The sequence below is a fragment of the Netta rufina genome (assembly GCF_964035555.1).
Source record: "Netta rufina genome assembly, chromosome: 1".
In the NCBI taxonomy this organism is placed as follows: domain Eukaryota; kingdom Metazoa; phylum Chordata; class Aves; order Anseriformes; family Anatidae; genus Netta; species Netta rufina.
In genome coordinates this window covers 4,153,822-4,174,627 of record NC_140123.1, presented here as the reverse complement: position 1 = coordinate 4,174,627, position 20,806 = coordinate 4,153,822, and the positions used below count along the sequence as shown (strand labels likewise).

The window sequence follows — 20,806 nt, the reverse complement described above, 5'->3', positions numbered from 1 at the left end:
ATAACTAAGAGTCATTTTCCAAGGCTGCTTTTTTAATCAATTCTAAACACAAGATATATATTCCCCATTGAGCTAACAATGTTGTGACCACCTATTGTTAAAGAACGGCAATAAATCTGCGCAACAATTTCTTACTCCTATGATTCACTGACATATTTTGCCAGACAGCTAGTTCAGATTGCTCTTCTTCCAGCGGTGTTTTATGGTGTCCACAGGAAAGGCGTGATATGCTACCAGGAGAAAGGCATGAGTGATGCTTGTCCCTTAGGAAAATCCTTTCTTCTAAAGGAGCCTGGCTCCTGGCTGCTAAGAAAGCAGTCTTTTACCGTGTGATCATCGGGGGCTAGTCTTTAAATAATATGTTCCCCCTCGCTTTGGAAGGCCAAGTGGCAGATGTTCTCCTGCTCTTCTCCTCAACTCCAAAGCCCTGAAATGTTACAGGAGTAAATCCCTCTCAGATGAGCTGCCCGGGATGCCCCGATGCCTGCCACCTTTCACACACCAAGACCTCAGCCCTGCTGTTCTCCTTCATGCTGGTGGGGCTTTAATCAATCGGATGCAGTGCGGGGATGAAATTAAATTGCCTGAGTTTTAGATTTATTTATTAATTAACTGCTTTTGTCAGACAGAGGTACCTATGCGTTTCCGTTGTGTAAGCAGGTCATGGTTTTCACCGCCTCAAGACTAGCTAGTTTTAATATAGATCAATAAGATTTAGTTTGGATGTCAATAAGGATCACTCAGAACCACTGTGCGAGGAGAAGGGGAGACAAAAACAGAAGAGCATCTGTTTACACTCCTTCTTTTGACAGGATAATAAACCCAGCCAGCACACTACTTCGCTGCATTTATACAGCCTTCCCGTGAACTCTCAATGCATACCAGTGCCACAAGTCTTTAAGGCCAGAGCTGTGTTGTGATGTACTTTTATTTTTTTTATTATTTTTTTTTGTCATGGTGCATGAATTGTCTCTGTAATTAAGGCTTAGCAGTACCACTCCTATTTTAAGGTTGTATAAAGCTCAGCTTTTTCAGCAGTGTGATATAAAGCAAAAGTTCTTCCCTGATAACTACTGTAGTTGTCACACGGAGCTAATTGTGACCACAGTACTTCTGCCCCCCTTCCCCTATCTCTCCTTTGTGGTGGGAATCACTGATTTGAAATATTTTCAGTGTTGCAAACAGATATTTTTTTTCTCAGTGGTTAGAGATACAGTATGCAGATACAGGAAATAACAGCATTTTGAAGCAAATCATTTCACATCTATGAGCCTCAGTTTCCTTATCTGTAGGAAGTGTAAGTTTGCTCCCCAGACAATCCAATTTTATCAGCCTATCTGATTAAAGATCCCAGTATTTCACGGCTTATGTCCTCGGTGCTTGCAAAGCTCTTCAAGATTCCTGGTTGAAGCTTGATAGAAGATACTCTGGGGGAAGAAAAAAAAAAAAAAAGTGGATATTAATGATTTATTGATTGCAGATAACACCACTCTGGGTATACTGACCACTATTAAATCCCATTGCCTTGTTATATCTGTTCCATGAGAAGTCAACATTTGTATATCTACACTTTTCTAACCCTTTTGGGACAAATTGTAAACATATGAGTGTATTCCCTAGCATATAATCTTTGAAACAATGCACTGTCCTTCGTTTAAAATGATCTCCCTGAGTGTTCTGTATTCCTGGCAGCCTTTTTGTTCACATGAGTGTGAATACACCCGTTTTAAATCAGCTCTTGATCTCTCAAGGCCAAAACCTGCAAATGACAGAGTAACTCTAGAAACACACGGTATTCTGAAATATTACAGCCAAATGTGCAGCGTAAACTGAAGGCATGTTTATTGTTTGTCTTACTTTCTCCTAACTATTTAGAGTCTGGTCTGTCTCTTCCCCAAATTTAAAGCGGTTGCCTAAAATTTGCGGAGTTCCGCAGTGAAGCTGAGAAACACATTCTTTGTGTTAACCTAGTTCCGAAGTTTGTGTTTCCTAAGCACTTTCATAAATCTACAAGGGGCTGTAATGTATCTTCCCCTGATATTTTTAATCTTAATCTGAAATACTGGCACACAGATAAAATAGAAGTTTATGTTCTGTTTTCCTCTGAATTTGGGCAAGCAACGTATCACTCATACAGAGACACTGAACTTTTATATTATTCCTGCCTCAAGTCCAAAGAACGTAATTTCGACTGTTCACTGCAAGCGGATATACAGGATTGTTACAAATTGATGCCAAGGGGCCCATACTTGGAATCCGTTTTGTTTTTCTTTGAGTTAGTTTCCAAATTGCAAGGGTGTGCATAATGAATGTGTTATCTAGTCCTTCTGTTTTGTATTTTTGAAGGAGAGACAGCACATACTGCAAAGTGACTTGGCCTACTTGCTCAGGTTCCATAGCAACCCAGTATTGCTGTGAATTCATTTTGTACTAATCAATTAGAAATTTTGCTCTGGCAGCTGGAATGAAAGTTTATGGGCCGAATCCTGCTTGTTTTACTTGGATCTGCAGTTGCAGTAAATTCAATGACAGACTTTCTTCGAAGGATACGGACTTGTATCTTTTGTCTCTCTCTTGGTTTATTTTTCCTGAAAAGGTCAGATTTAATTTTTGGCTTTCTGTCCAAGCAGAGGAAAGGAGGCAATTCTCTTAAAGGATCCACAATTTAAGACAGCCTTTTCTTACAAACATAGCTACTGACATGCTAAAAAGGAAGGTACTGCTTTGCTTCCTCTGCATCTTAACTGGATGCTGTCAGTTGCCACAACTTCCATCCAGAAGCTTGTGAAATCTCCAGTTGCATCCACCCCAAAATTGCGTGTCCAAGAAGGAATTTTTTGGGGCATGTGGTTGTATCCACCAGTGCCCTTCAGAGCAGTACAGCCCTTCCTTTCTCATTGCCAAAATTACAATGTTGGGACAAGTTGAGAAGCCCATGCCAAAACCCCAACTTGCAGCCACCTGGAAATGGTATACGGTTTCTGAGGTGAGCTGACATAGGTACTAATATTTTGCTTTAAGGGTCACAGTTCAAAATTCAGCTCATTCCGTTGCTTGTCTTTGTGTCTGGACTACAGGTTTCATGTGCAGATACCCCAGTCATGCTAACAAAAACACAGGCAGAACATTAGGGATCTCCTTTCATTTACCACATTTTTATTTTTATTTTTTGGTCATAGCTAGTCTTACCATTAACCTCCTCTTAATTTATTTTTTTTTTTCACTAGATTTTGGGTAAATGAGTCAGAGGCTTGAAATAATGTTTAAAATCTAGATTGTCTCTCAGTGGCTTGAAAAATGTGTCCTCCAGTTATGAAGAACTGCATGGGACTACAGGATGAGATAGGCTGAGCATTTCTTTCTGTTTTACTCATCTTCACACTAGAATGCAGGCTCTGACTACGCAGCATCAGAAACACATATCATCAGCACAACAAATCAAAGACGTGATTTAAACTTTGTAATATGTCAGGGCTCATCAAAACTCCTTCGTGACAAAGAGGATGATGCAGAGTAGACTTGGCTTCTTCAGGAGCACGTAAGAGCTAGAGCTGTATCTCCAGAGCCGTTTGCGTGTTAAGGTTTGTGACATGGCAAAGCAGAGGTGTGTGGGATGGAGTATGATATAATCTCACCCGTGTATGAAGATGGCCTTGCCCAAAGGAGCACATAAAAGAAATTAGTCTCTGCATTTACTTGAATCCAGAACTGGAAGTGGCACCTGTCTTTTTCATGGGGTCATGACAGTAGTCTCTTACTATCTGCATTTCTGTAGATTCCGTCTTTTTATTGTCTGATGATTTTTCAGGAATTTCCTTCTGCAATCCCCTTAAGGGTGTGCCGTCACCCTGTTTCAGAGGCAAACAACTGAGGCTGAAGGGGGCTAGACACAGGATGTTGAGGCACTGCTGGTGCCTGAATTGCTACTCAGAGCCTAATAGTTGGGCTTTCTTCTGCTCCCATCCATTAAGCATCTCCACAGTACCTTGGAGAATTTGCATGTAGTCCCTTTTTCTGCTGTCTCTCTCCAGATCCTCTATAGTTAACAGGAAGGTGACAACCTTGGTATGCTCTGAGTGTAGTCCCATGTTCTCTCCGGGTCCCAGGCTTTTCCCTCAACACCACAATTTCTGCTCTGATAACAAATTTTCACTTTATAAGATCTGCATATGCCAGGGAGGTAGCACCCAAGAGCTTATCAGGAGAAAAAATGATGACCAAGGTGGAAGGAAACTTAGCAGAACCAGCTTTGGGGGATTTAAATGTTAAACCCGCTTCATTGTTTTGGGTTTGTGTTTGCTTTTCTAAAGCATTCATGTCATGTTTAGTCAAAAATACTGCATGGCTATGTTGTGTGCTATGTTATGTTCAAAATGAGATGTTTCAGATTTATTTTTTTCTTTTTACATTTTCTTGTGTTGTTATTCTTTTATGGATTTTGCATGATAACATTTCAGTATATGGGAAAATGTGTGAAATTAATCATAATTGTTTTCATATCAAATGTATCAAGGGGAAATACTTGTGTTTAAATGCATTGTCCTGTATTTTAACCTATTACATGTCTGTGTTCATATCCCCCTGTATTTACTGATGTACTGCAAATACCTGATCTCCACATTTCCCCAATAGTTTTTTTTTTCACAAGCTCAGGGTTTCTGATTTCCCAGTCGATCTGGGATATCCAAAATCTGATTGGAATAAGACCCTCATACCACTAGTTACTTACAGTATGTTTTTGCAAATTGGATCTACTTAATCTCCGTGTACCCGATCCAATTTCCTTCAAGTCACTAGAAGCTCGTCCTTCGGCGGATGCAGCTTTATGTAAAATGTTATCTAAAAACCTAATTTGCCACATGTCTAGTAATTTAATCCACAAAACGAACCTGCACTGAGTTTTTCAGGGCGATGGTTCACTGACACGCTTCAATGCCACACAGCCATGTCTGGCTCTGTCCTACACCCTCATGAGGTGGTTTTCAGGCTGTTTGCCTTATAAACTCGATACAGGCACGCTTAAAGACAATCCCTGAGGAGAGTTGACTGTTTTCAGGTAAAACCTGAAAAAATATTTACCTCATAAAACATCAGGCAAAACTTTCCCTTCAGAACCACGCAGCCTGGTGTCAATACACAGCTGCGTTGGCAGCGCCCACATTGTGGCGAGAAGCATACCTGCCACCAGACCCCCAAAACCCTAAAAAATGATGGATATTACTTTTAAGGGGTTGTTAGACCACGGGACAGCGGCAGCCCCCTCAGCGCGACAGCTAACACGAGTCGGCCGCCCTCCAGCGGGCCAGGGGGCCGCTCGCCGTGCCCGCGCTCAACTTTTTTTTCCACATTTGTCTGTTCGTGTGCGTCTCTCTGTGCCTGTGCTTTGCCGTTGACTCCCTTTATTATCATCATTTTCTCTCTCTCTCTCTCTCTGTGTCTGTGTGTGTTTGTGGCCCGCAGGTCCCCCCTTGCCTTGTTCGTCCGCCTCCTCCACCCCCCCTGAGCACTCCCCTTCTCCCCCTCCCTCGCCGCCCGCCAATGAAGGCCCCGGGCTGTTGCGGGGCAACGGCGCGGCCCAGCCGGCCGCGGACTCTGACTCTGAGGAAGAGTTTATCCCAAATTCCTTCTTAGTTAAAAGTGGCTCTGGAAACCTCTGTGTCGCCGCCAACGGTGAGTGACTTCTCTCTACCTACTTGATTTCCTCGGCCGACGGCCACCCGCGGGGGGCTGGAGGGCAGCCGGCGCGCGTCTTCGCCCATCGGCTGGGGTTCGGTGGTGGTATTTTATTTTATTTTTTTGCAGAAATGATAGCATCGTGTGGGAGAAAAGGGGGTAAAACGTTAATAAAGCACCTCGGAAAGCATGCAAAGTGTTGCGTTGGAAGCGTCCGCGCTGTGTGGCTGAGGTGAGGGACGAGCTTGGTACCTAGGCAGAGATCAGAAACTTCAAGTGTGTTGAAGGCTGGAGCTCCCTCCCTTTCTTTTTTTCCATTTTTTTCGTTTTTTTTTTACCCCCTTCTCTGCTACCCCTGCTGTCTGTGAGGGCGGCAGTGCTGAGGCTGAGTGCCCTTTGGCCTGTCAGAAACCTGTCCCCAAGGGGATGCAGCAGGGAATGCCGAAACGCCAGAGCAGCTTTCGACTCCCGGTGAGCTGTGACAGCGGCATCTGCGCCTTGCTCTCAGCCCCAGAGCCTGCAGGAGGCTTTCCACAGCCTCTAAGAAGTGCTGGGAGATGCCTCCGGTAAGTATTTGAGGTGGCAGCACGGCCCCTGCGATGCCCCGAGACTCCCCAGCTGGGAGCTGAGGGTGTTCAGCACCGCCGGGAAGCGACCGTGCTGCTCCAGCGAGTTGCAAGAAGAGGAATGAGATTCACAGCTCCCTGCCGCAAGACAATGAGTCATAAACAGCGAGGTAACGCTCATTGGCAAAGAAATGTGAGATTTCATCAAAGGTAGTGTAACCTGACGAAGCGCAGATTACAGCAGTGGAATAGCCGTGGCCACTCAGGCCGCTGCCATCCCGCTTGAGTGATAATTACTCACGGGTCTGATTTATGACGAAGGAGAAGGCATTCAAAGATATCTTGAAAGAGAGAAAGAAAGGTGAGAGAGAGGTTTACTGCAGCTGGCAACAGCTTAACTCCATTTATGTTAAGCTTCTAAGAAGGTTTCCTACTATGCTGTTATCTCCAACTAAGGAGAGAAAGTTTGACATTTAATTTGTCCCCCCTCACCACCACCCCTTTCCCAGCTTCCCTCTTCTTTTCTTTTGTTGCATTTGTTATGGTAAAAACAAACTTTCCCTTCAAGGCTTTTCAAAGGAGAAGGTTATCTCCTCTGAATTGTCATCCTAAGGAGAGTAGGGGGAAATACAGTGTCGTATTCATTCAGGAAACTGCTTAAAATTCATATCCTCTATTCAGCTTCCCCCCTCCCCTCCCACCCTGCAGCACACACACACACATACATCTGACTCCTTGCAGTTGCAGCACATTTAAATCTGAAATCATGTAGATGACACTCTTGTTGGAAGTGAAGCCAAACCCACACTCATGCTTCAACATCGTAACGTGTGTTCTTTCTCTTTGTTCATTTAGGGAATATATATGTACACATACACGCATGCCCTCCAGGTGAAAGGAGGGGAGAAAAAGAAAGCAAGTGAAATTAAAGACCTTAATCTCTTCTTTTACTAATTAGCTGAACAACAGAAAAAGCATTGTTCGGAGTCCGTGGTGGGTTGACGACAGTATTGTATTATTGATGTGCTGGTGAGCTAGTTGGAGTTCAGGCTTTTCAGCTGCCTGCTTATTTATCCTCCTCCTTTTTTTTTCCTCAGTGCTTTTTGCATCAGCTTGTAGACATACTACTTTCCCTGAGGCTTCTTTTTGTGTGGGATTCAGCAGGTTGGCAATAAATATGTCCCACACAAAGACAGGGTGTCTGGGGTCTCATTTGCGTGGTTGTTTTACTTGTTCAATAATCAGAAGCGAAGGTAATGCCAGCACACTGGTGACGTGGTAGGATCAGCTCAGCATCAGGAGGAAAACAAAGATGACTTCTTATGCCACCTGTCAGCCCATAATCTGAGAGTTCACAGGAATGAGAAGCGCAGACCATACAAGCCCATCATGTCTAAAGCCAGATAGATACTCTCCTGACCTTTGTAAATAGATTTAATTGCTTTAGTTCCTTAAAGTTCTGTTTCTATGAGGCTTAGTCAGCTTAAACTTTAAATGATAAAGGCAGCTCTTTATGTTCCTTAAATGGTGAAAATTAGGAAAAGCTTATTTTGTTTAGGACTAAGTTTAATACAGTTAGAGCACTCATTCTAGGAGAATAGTAGCTGTCTCAACAGCAGGACAGCCTGAGAATGCTGTCCAAAGGATTTGTGTTGCACTTTTTAATTGATTGTGGGTAGGTTTTCTTTCCACAGCTGTGTAAACTCAGCCTTAGAGAAGTCCATCCAAAGTAAGTAACACCCAGGGAGCAGCGCCGCTGTTACAAATCCCCATGTAAATTGCAAATATAATGCACATGGAACATAAGAAACATGCTACTTTTTGAAGATACAGTAGGCTATTCTTTATCTAAGTTTCTTTCATTCCAGAAAGGTAATAATGTCCGTAACATTATTTCTGTGCTCGCAGGAAAATGTCCAAGTAAACATTCAGATAAAGGATGGAACAATCTAATCAGTAGATAAAAACGCAGGCGTCTTTTAGGTCTTTTAATTTTGTATTGGATGGATTACAAGCCTTTTTTGTACTTTTAAGGGAAAAGTAAAAGTCATTTGGAACACAAAAAATCCCCAATTCTTATTATACTTATATCGACAGGCGCTTAAATATAAGAAAAAAAAAAAAAGAAAAAAAAAAGAAAAAAAATACTTTTAAGACTTGTATCTTTTTGCTTTTTTTTTATTATTAATATTATTTTTATCTGCTCCAGAATATTTTGTTGTTGTTGTTTTACCTGAAATTATACAAAGTAACTAGGATGTGAATGTCTCAATTTCAGGGTATTTCCTTTCATAAACCTTCAAATGGAAAGCCTGATTTGAGGATTCACAATTTGAAAAGTGGGCTGCCTTTGGGTATCTTGGTGGGCATTCAAACTTGATAATTAGTTTTTAATTTTTTTTATCAATCCACTATATGTGTATACTGGTGTCTAGGTATGTATGTGTATGACTGATGACAGAAGGCATCCAATCCTTGCTCTGATTGTTTCTATGAAAGTAAAAAGTGCCCTGTAGGGTAAGAACAGCAGTCCATACAGCCTCCAACAGCACCACTGGGAGGAGAAGCAGCGCAGTGGGGTTCCTGGAGGATGCTGACTGGCTGGGAATGGTCAAACTCCAGCCAAAGAGAGGGATCTAAAGGGTAATGATTGGCTGGGAAACAGCATTTCTTCTCCATTTGAACCAGTAAATAAGATGAAAACTAATCCCTAAAATCCCAGTGTGTTTAGGGAATGATGTTTAGGAAAAACACGTCAGCCTGGCCACTGCTGTCCTCGTCCTGCATCACCACAGCTGTGTTCCCAGGGATGTTAGCGGGTACATCACCACTCAGCACACCTCTGAGGTGGGGACACAGCGACAATCCCCACGGAGAGATGATGTGCAGAGTGACGAAGAACAGATTTTGAAAAATAGATGACATCTGTGGAGAGCTGACATCTACATTCCTTTGAGAACGCTGACCGTGCCGCCTCGCAGTCAGAGCCGAGGTGCACGGCCTCTTCCAGCTCTTGCATCAGTGAGCAGCCATTCGATGCAAAGTGTGCTTTTGTCATTCTGGGGGGTCTGCCGTGTTTCCCTTGTCACTCGTAGCAGGCAGGCAGAGAGGCTGTGTGTAGGCATTTGCAACGACCTCCACAGCTGGGAGCCAGAAAATCCCAAATCACCTCTCTTTTGGGGCATCTTAATATTCTCGCATGGAATTTCAGAGGCCAGGGCATGGATTTTATTTAATTCTAGCAGAAGCAAGGAGATAGCAGGAATTAAGGTTAGAAAAGAGCTCCCACATCATCTGGTCCAACCGTCCTCCAGCCACCAGTAGCACCCACTAAACCACGTCCCTAAATTTATCTTGGTAGTGGAGAGGAGGGAAATGGCACACACATAAATGTTCCTGGGTCAGCTCCTAGGAGATGAGTGTGAATGTCATAGGATTCCTAATTTCAGTGGAAAATAGACCCAGTCAGGACCACTTTGGCCCCCAGAAGACAAAAAAAAACAAACACACAACACGCTGCTTGTATTTATGGGGTCTACATGAGCAAGCTGTGGCCAACAGAAGCTGTGGTTAGGGAGCTAGTACAGATTCATGTGCTGCCTTTACCAGTTTGTCTTTGTTCAGAGTGTTGGATTGAAGCAGGAGGTTTCCCCACAATCTTTCTTCTTATTCCTAACTGAACTGACCCAGTCTAGACCTTCAGATTTGTAAGCTGTGTACTGTTTTCTGTTTAGGATTTTTTTTTTATCTTTAATGATCAGCCTTGAGCTGTTGAAGACGGTCATCATTTCTAATTTACCTCCCATTCCTGTCCTTCTGAAAGAACTTTCCACCTTTTTATTAAATGATGTGGCCCAGATTTATGAGACAAATCCTTCCCAGAAACGCTGTTGAGGACTACTATAGCCTTACTCATGTTCTCTCAAACAGATAAGTTTGGTAGAAATTGTGGATTCCTGACACTTTACAGTGCCTAACTGACCAGATTACCTACTGCTACTGCTGCTGTGGCTGAATTCCTTTGGTATCTAAAAGGAGGTAATCCTACAGAAATACAGGGCAGTTTCTGCCCCAGAGAACTGAGGGGTTTTAATCAATCTATGCATGGGCTCAATGTTTATTTCTTTAGTACCCTTGATGCGTTTGGGGCTGCACAGTTCATACGTGCAGGCCAATCCTGCCGCAGGGTTAGGTGCTCACAGCGCTGGGATGGAAGAGACAGCCGCAGAGAAATCAGACTGCAGCAGGGAGCCCCAAAGACACAGCGTATTAAAGCATTCGGAAGAAAGAATGGTGTCATGTAAGGCTGCTTAGAAGTGGAGAATTTTCAAGGATCTGACTGAGGACAGCAAAAGAACCTTTGATAATGTAATCTTAATAATTGATTATTTCTTCATCTAATAATTAATAATAAATCCCAGTTTAATTCAATTTTCTTTTATCTGAGCAGGTTTTTTTTCCCACAAAGGTTTGTGGATGGATGGTCTGTTCTCTGGCTGTGTCTCGTCCTTGAGCACTACTTTCTGATGCTTCTTTATTTACTGCTCGAATAAACATGCTAAGTAAGACTAGTAATTAATCTCTGCATCCTTTATCAGAGATTTGCAGAGCCCATTAGCAGCCAGTGTTACTCATAATGGTAATTCATAATTACAGAAGGGAAACTGAGGAATAAGGTGATATAACCAATCATTTTCCAAATATAATTTAGGAAATGAAAAATCGTCTTTGGATTATTGTGTTTCCTACCCAAACTTCTTTAAGGCCCCCTCCAAACGTTTCAGAAGTTCAGGAAAAGCATCTTAAGGAGAAGAATGGTTCAAAAAGATGTTGAGGTTAGCAAGTTTTAAAATGTTCAGGAAAAAAAAATGTGTTGGGGAGAGAGTGGTAAAAAGGTGGTAGGAGAGGAGCTTGGAAAAAAAGAAGACATTTGAAAACCTGTTTATCATATTTTTTCACTGAATTTATCCTCTAATTTGGGAACAGTAAACATTCAAAGTTCAGCCTGAGACACCGTGACCTAAATATCTGCCTTTTAATTTTAATTAGATAACTAAGCACTAATAAATATATTAATCATAAGCTTTCAGTTTAGTAAAAGGCATCTCAGGCCATCCAGGTCCAAACCATCCTTAGGAGACACCTCTTTTTCCACCCATCGTGGATAGATTTGTGTCTGCCTATGAGCCTGAGAAGTTCATTTGGATGAATCTGGCCATTTGGGCTGGTCATCAGCATGATTTCTCCCTGACTTCGCTGAAGCCATCCCCAAATTCCCTGAGATACTTGAAAAATGGCACACAAATCCTTCCTCCAAATGTATCTCCGTGGCAGAGCTGACAACAAGGTTCAGGGTTTGAATTCCCAAGCATCAGCCATTGCTTGTTAGACCCTGGAAGATCAAGGAAGACGTTGTGCTGGGCAGCTGGGAGGAGGATCAGATCATGAATTATTCCTGCTTCTATTCACCGTGCGTCGGAGCCGTCCCGGTGAGTTTTTGTTCCTCCCGTTTCGCTCTTGCTGCCAGGAGGAAAGATCAGAAGGACTTCAGCCTGTGAGCTGCAGATCTTTCAGAGGGCATGGAGCTCCACGATTGCTTTGCCCTCACCTGGGCTTTTGCCCCATGACTTCTCTTTGCATCCCGAGGGTGTTTGTTTAACCTGGCAGCTCTTTACCTTCAGGATGAGCCAAAGGTGAGAAGCAAATCATTTGCCGTAGGACCAGATTCATAGCGCTGCTTATCGGTGGGAGGCATTTGGGTTAGATTCCTAGCATAACGAGGGTCAAATCCTGACCCAGCCAAAATCCTCTGGGCTCAAACAGGGGGAGGTTTGGTCAAGAGTGGATAATCTGAATACACAAGAAAGGCAGGGTTGTTGGTTTTGTTTTTTTCAAAGAATAAATATCCCAAAGAGAACAAAGCAAAGTTATGATTGTCACATTCAGCGAAGGGCAGCAATGAAATGAGTCACCTTTCCAGGCCAGTAGGGAACACACTGAATCAGTTAAAGCAGATTTATAGCTTTTTAGCTGTGATAAAACCATATCAGTGTGTATATGAATTTACATAGGAGCAGGATTTTTTTTTTTTTTTTTTCTTCTTGCTTTTAATGCAAGCCACATTGAAAAGTGTGCACAAAGGAGCCCCACTCCGAGGAAAGACAACTGGAACAAATTATGTGCATTCAGACTTGTTAAACTGAATTGGCAGCAGAAATATTCCTGGTAACCTGAGCGTTACAGCAGCGTTGGTATAGTTAAGGTTATGTCAGCATTTCCATTAGAAACCCTTACTTGCAGAGGTTTATATCTGCAGTAAAAATTCACTGTGGGTTGAAACTTGACAAGCTGTGCAAGGTCTCATCTGAGACAGATTTTTTTTTTTCTTTTTACCTTTTTCCTTACAAAATTGGGGAGAAAAATCTGTTTGAAGAGTCAAGCTACAAGAGCGCAAACAAAAATAGCAGCTTTCTGGCTTTGATCCTTTCCGATGTTAAAAAACCCCGTTCCTTTCTTTATAGTGTAACCATCAAATGTGCAACAAAATCTTGCTCTGAAGAAGGAATTAATCATTACACTATTAAAGGAAATGAAACATTAATTTATGGCCCATTAGATGCTTTTTTCACTGCAGGACTGCCAGTGTTTTGGTCTACCTCAGGTTATACTGAGAGATTTGTGACTAACATGAAACAAAGCCCCCAGAGGAGCAGATCCTGTGCAGGAAAAAAAAAAAATGCTTCTGGGCAGCTTTAGAAGAACAAAACATTGAAGGCAGAGTTGTCCAGGGACCGGAATGAGTGCTCGGTGTTCAGCCTTCTGGTTTCTGCCACGGGCTCCTCAGCTAAAGAACTTAACCTCGCTTTTCTCCGTTGTAAATGGAGGATATCGCAAGCTGTTGGCTTCACTGTCCTTCCAACCTGTTTTCTCATCTCTCCAACCTGTTGATATTAACAGAGCTGCCATGGCTTACACTAGGGTGAACAAGGAGAGAAGGGACCCACGTCTCCATCCTCGCAGACATCAGTTTTCAGAGAGAGGGCTAACATTTTCCCTAAATCCTTTCAGATTTCACCTGGGAACCCTACCTTTGCAGTAAGGTTATTACGGGAGGCTGCGTGCGCTCCCAATTCCAGCAGGGCTCTGCGTCTTCTGCGCTTTGAAAGCCGTGGCTGATGCTCATCAGAACTTTTTCCACTCGCTAGATGAAAGCCGGTGTGGAAGCGCAAAGTGTTATAAAATTCAGGAAGGAAGGCGGACGCTCGTGCGCCCGGGCTGCCTGCTGTTGTTGCTGTGAAATGGATCCCTCAGCTGGGAACGAGCACAAACTTTGGGGAGGCTTGTTCCGTTAGCTGTTCTCAAGCCATCCGTCTCCCTTTAAAAATGAGGACCTGGGGGGCTTTGAACTTTATTTTTAAGCTGAAATCTGCTGGCCACAGCAATTAATTAGCGAGGAGGAAGATGCCAGAAGTCTCGTTCTGACCCGTGCCTCCTTTCAAACTAAACATGCAATAACTGCGTAGCCTCCAAAGATGTCCCCCCCGCTTCCTCCTCCGTCCTTTCTGGGCTTTGCATTATTCACTGTTTATTGTAACACGCTATTCATCTCAACCACGGCTTTCAAACCCTTGTGTGGTGACCCCAAGAAATTCCTGGAATAAAGCAGTGGTAGCTGTAGGTACTCCGGGTGGAAGCTCTGAGTCGAAGGGAAAGGATCAGGTTAAAATGTTTGAGACGGCAGCTCGGAGGAGAAAAGTGCCTTGTGTGTAAGTTTCCTTAAAAAAAAAAAAAAAAGATATTTGGAACATGACATGGGGGGATAGTGCAGCTCCCTGCTGCGTGCGGATGAACCATGGGTGTCCTTTGAAGCCTCTTCCCCGGTGCACCTGGGTGCGAAGCAGTAGGGTTGTTGGGTTCAAGAGAGGGCAATCCGTAACCGCGTGGCTAACAGCAGGACCAAGCCCCCGGTGCCCACGCGGGGTAGTAAAGCTGATGTGATGGAGAGTTATGGCACAGAAGAAGCCTTTGATCTCAGAGGGATTGATATGAAAGATTGTCACAGTTCCTAAAGAGTCAATTGGGTTAAGCCTTTGAGGGCTACAAGTGTACGTGTCCCACCTAAGAATTCATTTTGCTGGCAGTTTGGAGAACTCCAGGACTGGGAAGGTTAAAAGCTGTTTGCATGGCAGGAGTTAACCACCATGGGAATCGAGATGAAGTCCCACATACAGGTGGGGATTAGCTCTTTGGGGCTGTACATGCATGAATGGCCTCACCCCAAAATCTACTGCCGCAACGTTGGTGATTTGCAGCAAGAAGAAGCCTGGTGGCTCTGCCCAGTTTGTGCCCAACAGGCTGCCACCAGACTGCCACGAATAAAAGGGGGATTGCAACCGTGGTTCACCTCTTACAGCCTCAGGAAGGATCCTCTGGGATCCTTGGGTGGAAATGGAAATGGGGTGGTGTGCTCCTGCTCTGCTCTGCTGGTCCATCCCCAGCGGGGCCGGCTAGGGGAGCGATGCCATCAACTGTAGGTGTCCTGGTGGTGACGTGTCTCGAAGGTCTGGCCTGGCTTTTAACAGGAAAGATTTAACAGATCTTTTTGGTCTTCTTGTGTAATAATTCATCCTATTACCAAAAGCCTACTGATTAAAACCCATCCCATATAAAGCAGATAAGATGCAGCAAAAAGGCAAAATGGCTCAAATCATACGATCGCATGATCGTATAATAATAGTACACACATTTACTCTGTTGCAACACTGCTTACAAGAGATCAATTAATGTTGGCACGTCAGAGTAGCATGGAAATACACAACCATTCACTCCGAGCAGCAGTGGGTGGACAGACGAGCGGCTCCAGGAACCTGAGCTACCGAAGCCCAGAGCGACCGAAGTGGCTCCAGCAGCGAGTGGGCCCGCTGGCGAGCGGCCAAAGTAACAAGGCAGGACTGGCCCTCGTTAATTGCTTCCTAATTGTTCCTAATCTTTCACTTCTCAGGGCATCAGCGGGACTCAGAAATCGACTCCTTCAAAATACAGAGAGAGGGTTTGGGGCACCTGTCTGCATAGCCTAAAAATTGCTCTTGTTGCTCTTTTTTTTGGCACTGCTGCCTGTCCTAACTCGAGATGTCCTGGCTGGGCAGAAAGTGATGGGCAATCGTTCCCTGTTCTGTGCAGATATATCCCTCCTTTCTGGATGGTCTGAGCTTTTTTCCGCCATGTGAAGTTTCTGTAGGCTTGCAAGGTACTTCTAGATGTCCCACCATTTTAATCTCTTAATCTGTGAGTGTTTGATTTTCTTTCTGTCTAAATAAGACCTGGATTGTAGAGACAAAAATCTGCCTCTTAGAATCACTGAGGTTAAGCAGGTTGTCAGTTCAGCATTTTGGACACAGGATAATAGGTGTGTTTGGTAAGTACAACGTGCTGCAGATAGGAAAACCATTCTGAAACCGTAAGTGGCCATATTTCTTTCCAGCATTCGGGGGAAGAGCTGTTACGGTGGCCAGACCAGCAGTAGGAGAGGCAGTGTCATCATGTGAACTATTCAAAGTCAGCCAGCCGTGGCAGCTCAGGAATTGGACTCCAGGTTCTCCCACGTGAGGGGAGATCTGAGCTCTGTGACCTGCTTCAGCAAAACGAAGGCAGCGACACACGCCTCGTTAGCAGGACAGCGATGGGAGTGGGCTTGGGGCGTAATAAAGCGCCGCGAGACCTTGGAGCGCCTCGGTGGGAAAGCTCACAAGTGTAAAATCGATGCTTTTGATACATTAGGTGGTAATGGAAGAAGCACAGCACAGAAGCGGCGTGATGGGATGATTTAGTTATAGCTATAAATCTGGCGGCAGCGTCGTGGTGACGTGATAGGACACAGCCTTTCAGGAGGGGCACGGCGTAAAGGTTCGTGCATTTCTGGTGTGGAAACGTAGTGAAAGGAAAATCAGCACGGGTAAGTGCAGGTTAACACCAATGCCTACACAGTGCCCCCTTTCTTGCCTCATCCAGCCTGGCCACGTGTGGATTTTCTAAAAACTCTGCAGGGTCTTGAGGTAGGATCTTCATCCTACCTCAAGCCATAGAGATCCTCATTCAGGCATCTTGTTTTTAAGTTCTCTCCTCCTCTTAAATTGCCATCATTTCTGCAGGGAATTTTGCTGAACGTACTGCATTCGGTTTATCTGCACCTCCCTAATGGCATGGGACAGCTGAGGTTGGTGTAGCTTCACGTGTGTGACGAGTACCGGAGAAAGAAAGGTCAGGTAAAGACAGAGGAGAGTGACATTGCTTCCTGCCATTAACATATGTTTGATTAGGAAAAATATTAGGATTAGTGCCGAGGGGTAGCGAGGCAGAGGAGACAAAGCAGACTGAAGGGTTTTTATACAACGAGTTAAAGAAGTCCTTACTGTTGCTGCCTGTAACTTTTCTGATACACCAATGAAACTTGAAACAAGAGGTCGTCTCAGAGGGTAATAGCTTCCAGCCCAAATGTGCTCTGCTCTCCCAGACCACCCATCCTTCCTTCATCAGCGAGGTCAAAATAATAGCGGCACTTGACACTTTTACACAGATGGGGAAAATCCGTTGTGTCACCAGCAGATATTTCCAGAAACCTAACCCATCTAACTGATTTTAATAGCAGAAGCAGTTGCATTGCGCCTCCCCTGTATATATCTCTAAGCAATTAGGAAAAAGTAGGTCTCCTGGTACCTCCTCGAATCAGATAAGTGTGATTATCTCCATTTTACAGAGGTCACAAGTGACTAGCCCGAGGTCACCCAGGCATTCTGTGATACCATCACGGCGGGATTCATCTCCCCTTTTTCTCCTGTTTCTCTAACAACCACTACACGATGTTCTTTCCCAAAAGCTACACGGAGACACTTAACTCAATTGAGTGCTCCGGTGCAATTGATTTCTAACAGGCTGCGAGCCATTTCCTAGCCCTGATATCACCTGCTGAAAATGGCTCGGTGTGATCAGGAGTCTTACCCAGTTTACATAAGATCCCTGTGCCAATTCATGGAATTCGTATTAAACCACAAAAATATAGTTAGACATCCACATACCATATCTGTCTAGATCTGCATGAAATATCCCATTGCTCCTGAGATCTCTTTCAAATAAATGGCTTTCAAATGAAGCTGAGAATTTTACCAAGGCGCCTTAACTTCCTATCTGCAAATCAGGGCCTGGTTTTTCGTGCCATGAAGATCTGAGCAGGGAATTCAGGCCTGTGTGGAATATTGTGGTTGCTTCTGTTTAAAACAGTTTGACTTGTCTTCCATTTCTTCTCCATAAAAACTCTTGAGCGGTTTATATCAGTGTCAGTCCATGCCAGAAGTTCCTCCAATCCATCTTGGGGTAAAACACAAACAGTTCTCCTCCGACTGAACTGTGAGTTGGTTGCTGTCATCTGGAAAGCTGAGTAAAGCCCTTTAATTTATGAAATGCTACGTAGTCCTCAAAAGATTGCCTAAATATTTTACTGCATGTCACTTTTGTTGGAAACCAGAACCCATACTCGCCGTGCCATCCATTAAGTAGAACCTCTTCAAATTACTTCTGCTTCTAAATGGGAGTTTGTGTGTGCTAACTTTTATCTGGCAACTTCAAACATGTTTTGCATCCTTTTTTTTCTTTTTTTTTTTTTTTTTTTTCCAGTTTTTCTCCACCTTGGCTTAGCATAGTATTTACAGGCAGGATTTAGAGGTGGGCTTAAAGCTTTTGTTTAATTTTGTTTTCCAAATTGTTCTTTGTAGGGCGCTGGGAGGGGGGTAATATTTGAGGTCCTTTTAGAATATGGACAAGTTTGATCTGCTCGGCTGCTAAGGACGTTTGCATGCTACAACGACTGAAATTGTCCAAAATTAATGTGTGCAAGAGGTGATGATAAAGTACTATATTTTACAGCGTGGATTTCCTTGGAAGTTTTTCAGCACAGTAGCCAGAGAAAGCTTATTTCAGACAGACTGAGGAAGCGAAGAAAGAGAAAGGATCTTTAGAGACTGGCGTAAGCGACTTGCAGGGCAGAAATAACCCCGAACACACCCGTGTGGCAGAAGCAGGAGGCACTGATGAGGTTTGTACTTCATCTGGCACTCGGGCATTCCCTCAGCAAACACCTGAGAGCTTTCTGCTGACCCGGCTCGAGTGTCCCTGTGGCTCCAGCCGCAGCGCCGGTGGGTTTCCACAGGGAACAATGCCTGCTTGTTTGGACTCCGGTGTCTAAGGTGGAATTTCTCATGGTGTGAAAAATGAGGGGAGAAAAGAGGAAACAATAACCCAAACCCTGAGGCACAGCGCTCAATACAATTTCTCCAATTTTACCCTCACATCCAACCCTCCTCACCCAGTCCTCACCCCAGTGAGGTGGGGTTGTGCTGCTGGTGTTACCCTGCACAAGGAGGGTCTGACATGCCCAGTCCTTTAATCCATCCTGTTAGCCTTTGCACTGACTGCACCACAGTTTCTCTTGTGTTACGAGTTTCCTCGTGTTTCTCATTTTGTGCTGTAAGAGCCCCGAGCCCCTCATGGGGGGGCCGCACGCCTGTAGAAACAAAAGTTTTGTAATTTCGGGAAAATTCTGCCCGAGCCTCAGAGTGTTCCATATAAAAGGTGGGAGGTGAGAAAAAGGGAAAAGATTATAAGGATCTGTCTGTGATTTCTGCCACCGCTGTGCTTCTGGGAGGAAACGGCTCACCTGGATGGAGCACTTGCTGCAGAAGCCAAACTTGGGGCAGAAAAAGAACATTAAATTCCTGCCTGCGAACATGAAAGAGAGGAGGAAGAAGAGGGCAGCAAAAGGCCGAAGAGCACTGAAGAAAGCTTTGTTTCACATACATCTCAGTTTAAATCTGGCCTGGCGCACTTCCTGGGGTGTTGGAGTGCTGTAAATTGGAAGCGCTCAGGTTGGAAACAGGTCTGAGCCACCGATTCCTGAGCCCAAACAAAGTTGCGCTCTCTGCCAGAAGGGTTTATTCAGCCTGCTGGACGGGAGCCAAAGGAACTGACCGCCCTGCGAGCTGAAACCAGTGCCAGCCAGCCGAAGAATAACATTGCTTTGACTGAAATGGCAACTGTTTGTTTGTTCTTCCAGCAAAAAAAAAAAAAGGGGAGAAAAGCAGCTTTTAGTGCAGGTGGTGAGAGAGAAGGTTAAAAATCGAAAGGGAGCAAAACAAAGATGATTGTGAAAGAGCGTGAAATGTTAGGGGCAAGTTTTTCCCCTTGGTTACACTTCTCTGCCTGGGCTTTTCTGGGGTGTGATTAAAAGCAAAGCTTGTTCTCGGTTGGTTTTAGCATACACTTTTTTTTTTCCTTCTGCTAAAATACGGTAATTTCCTCTCTGCCATCAATTCCCCTTCCCGATGATGCTTGCAATACACCAGACCCACTGGGCACTGTCAGCACGGTCACAGCAGTGTGTGGTGGCTCTGGCAGCCCCAAAATCAGAGCTTTTCACGTGCAGGTAGGGCATTGGGTGGAACAGCACCTGAAGCTGTGATCTGGGGCATGACTTCTCCAACCTTTGCAGGAGTTCAAGGTGAGCCCAACAGCACAAGCTCAGGTGTTTTCAGGTCTGTTTTCAAGGGAGCTGCTCTAAGAGAGGCTGGCACCACCCAAAAGCCTCAGCCAGAGCCAGGGTGCTGCCTGTCACCCCCCGTGCCTCACTCATCCTCAGGGAACATCCACCTCGCCCTCACTAGCTGCCATGCGACTGTCAAGGCAGCTTTTTCTTCCTTGTTAGAGCTTCTGGTAAGACAAATATCCCAGTTAGGGGATATTGCCAGTGATACTAGCAGCATTTTTTTTTTCCTGCATGTGGCAGGGCAGAGCCTGCCTTTGGTTTTGCCAAGTCCAGGCACAGTTGGCGCTTAGATTGTTGTGCCAGCCCCTGGAATTTTTCTATTACCCAATAATTACCCAGCCTACTAAAAGGAGAATAAAATGAAAGTTTCTAGGCTTCTGTATTCTGGAAAATGGATTTAAATGTGATCCAGCTGCAAGCATTTGAAATGCAGAGGTATAAAGAAAAGCCGAAATATGTTATTAAAACGCATTTAAGTCATATTTCTAATAATGAAAGTATTTAAATGCCAGTGTAGTTAATTGCTTCTTTAAACTTCAGAAGTATCGAAGAAGTCCTGTCAATCACACGGCCTGGGGGCCCACCTCTTAGTGGCAAGGGTTCGCCCAGCTCTTTTGGGGTGCATAAATGAGGCAAGGGGCAGAAGCTGGGGAGGGAAAGGATCAGTCTGATGCTCTGAGTGAAGCACACCAAGAGGTCTTTTCCATTTCCATTTTGCAGATGCTGTTGGAGAGGAGCAGCAGCTACGCAGATACTGCAAAATGTAGGATCAATGGCAGAACAGGAAAGCGAGACAGGGAAGTGAGAATGGAGAATAAGCCACCCCCTCATCCCTTTTTACCTTTAAATACCTTAGGAGGTCTTCATCTCCCCTCTGTACTGCAGAACTGACACTTGGGTGCAGACTGGCTTGTTCAGCCCTTGTTCTTCCTTGCGTCAAGTGTGCTCTGCCTTGGGATTGCCATTCTGGGCATTT

General features: G+C 44.4%; 1 protein-coding gene across 3 annotated transcripts in view; it reads left to right on the top strand.

Moving 5' to 3' along the window:
• Positions 1 to 20,806, top strand: part of TENM4 (teneurin transmembrane protein 4) — a gene marked incomplete at both ends in the record, with an annotated part of 332,174 nt that overhangs the window by 78,336 nt on the left and 233,032 nt on the right. For 2 of the 3 annotated variants that reach the window (XM_084306304.1, XM_084306303.1), the window contains one exon: positions 5,461 to 5,670. The exons of the other annotated variant lie outside the window; for it this stretch is intronic. In XM_084306304.1, the coding sequence (XP_084162430.1) occupies positions 5,461 to 5,670 (210 nt within the window). The remainder of the gene's footprint in view (positions 1 to 5,460; positions 5,671 to 20,806) is intronic. 3 annotated transcript variants of the gene reach the window in all.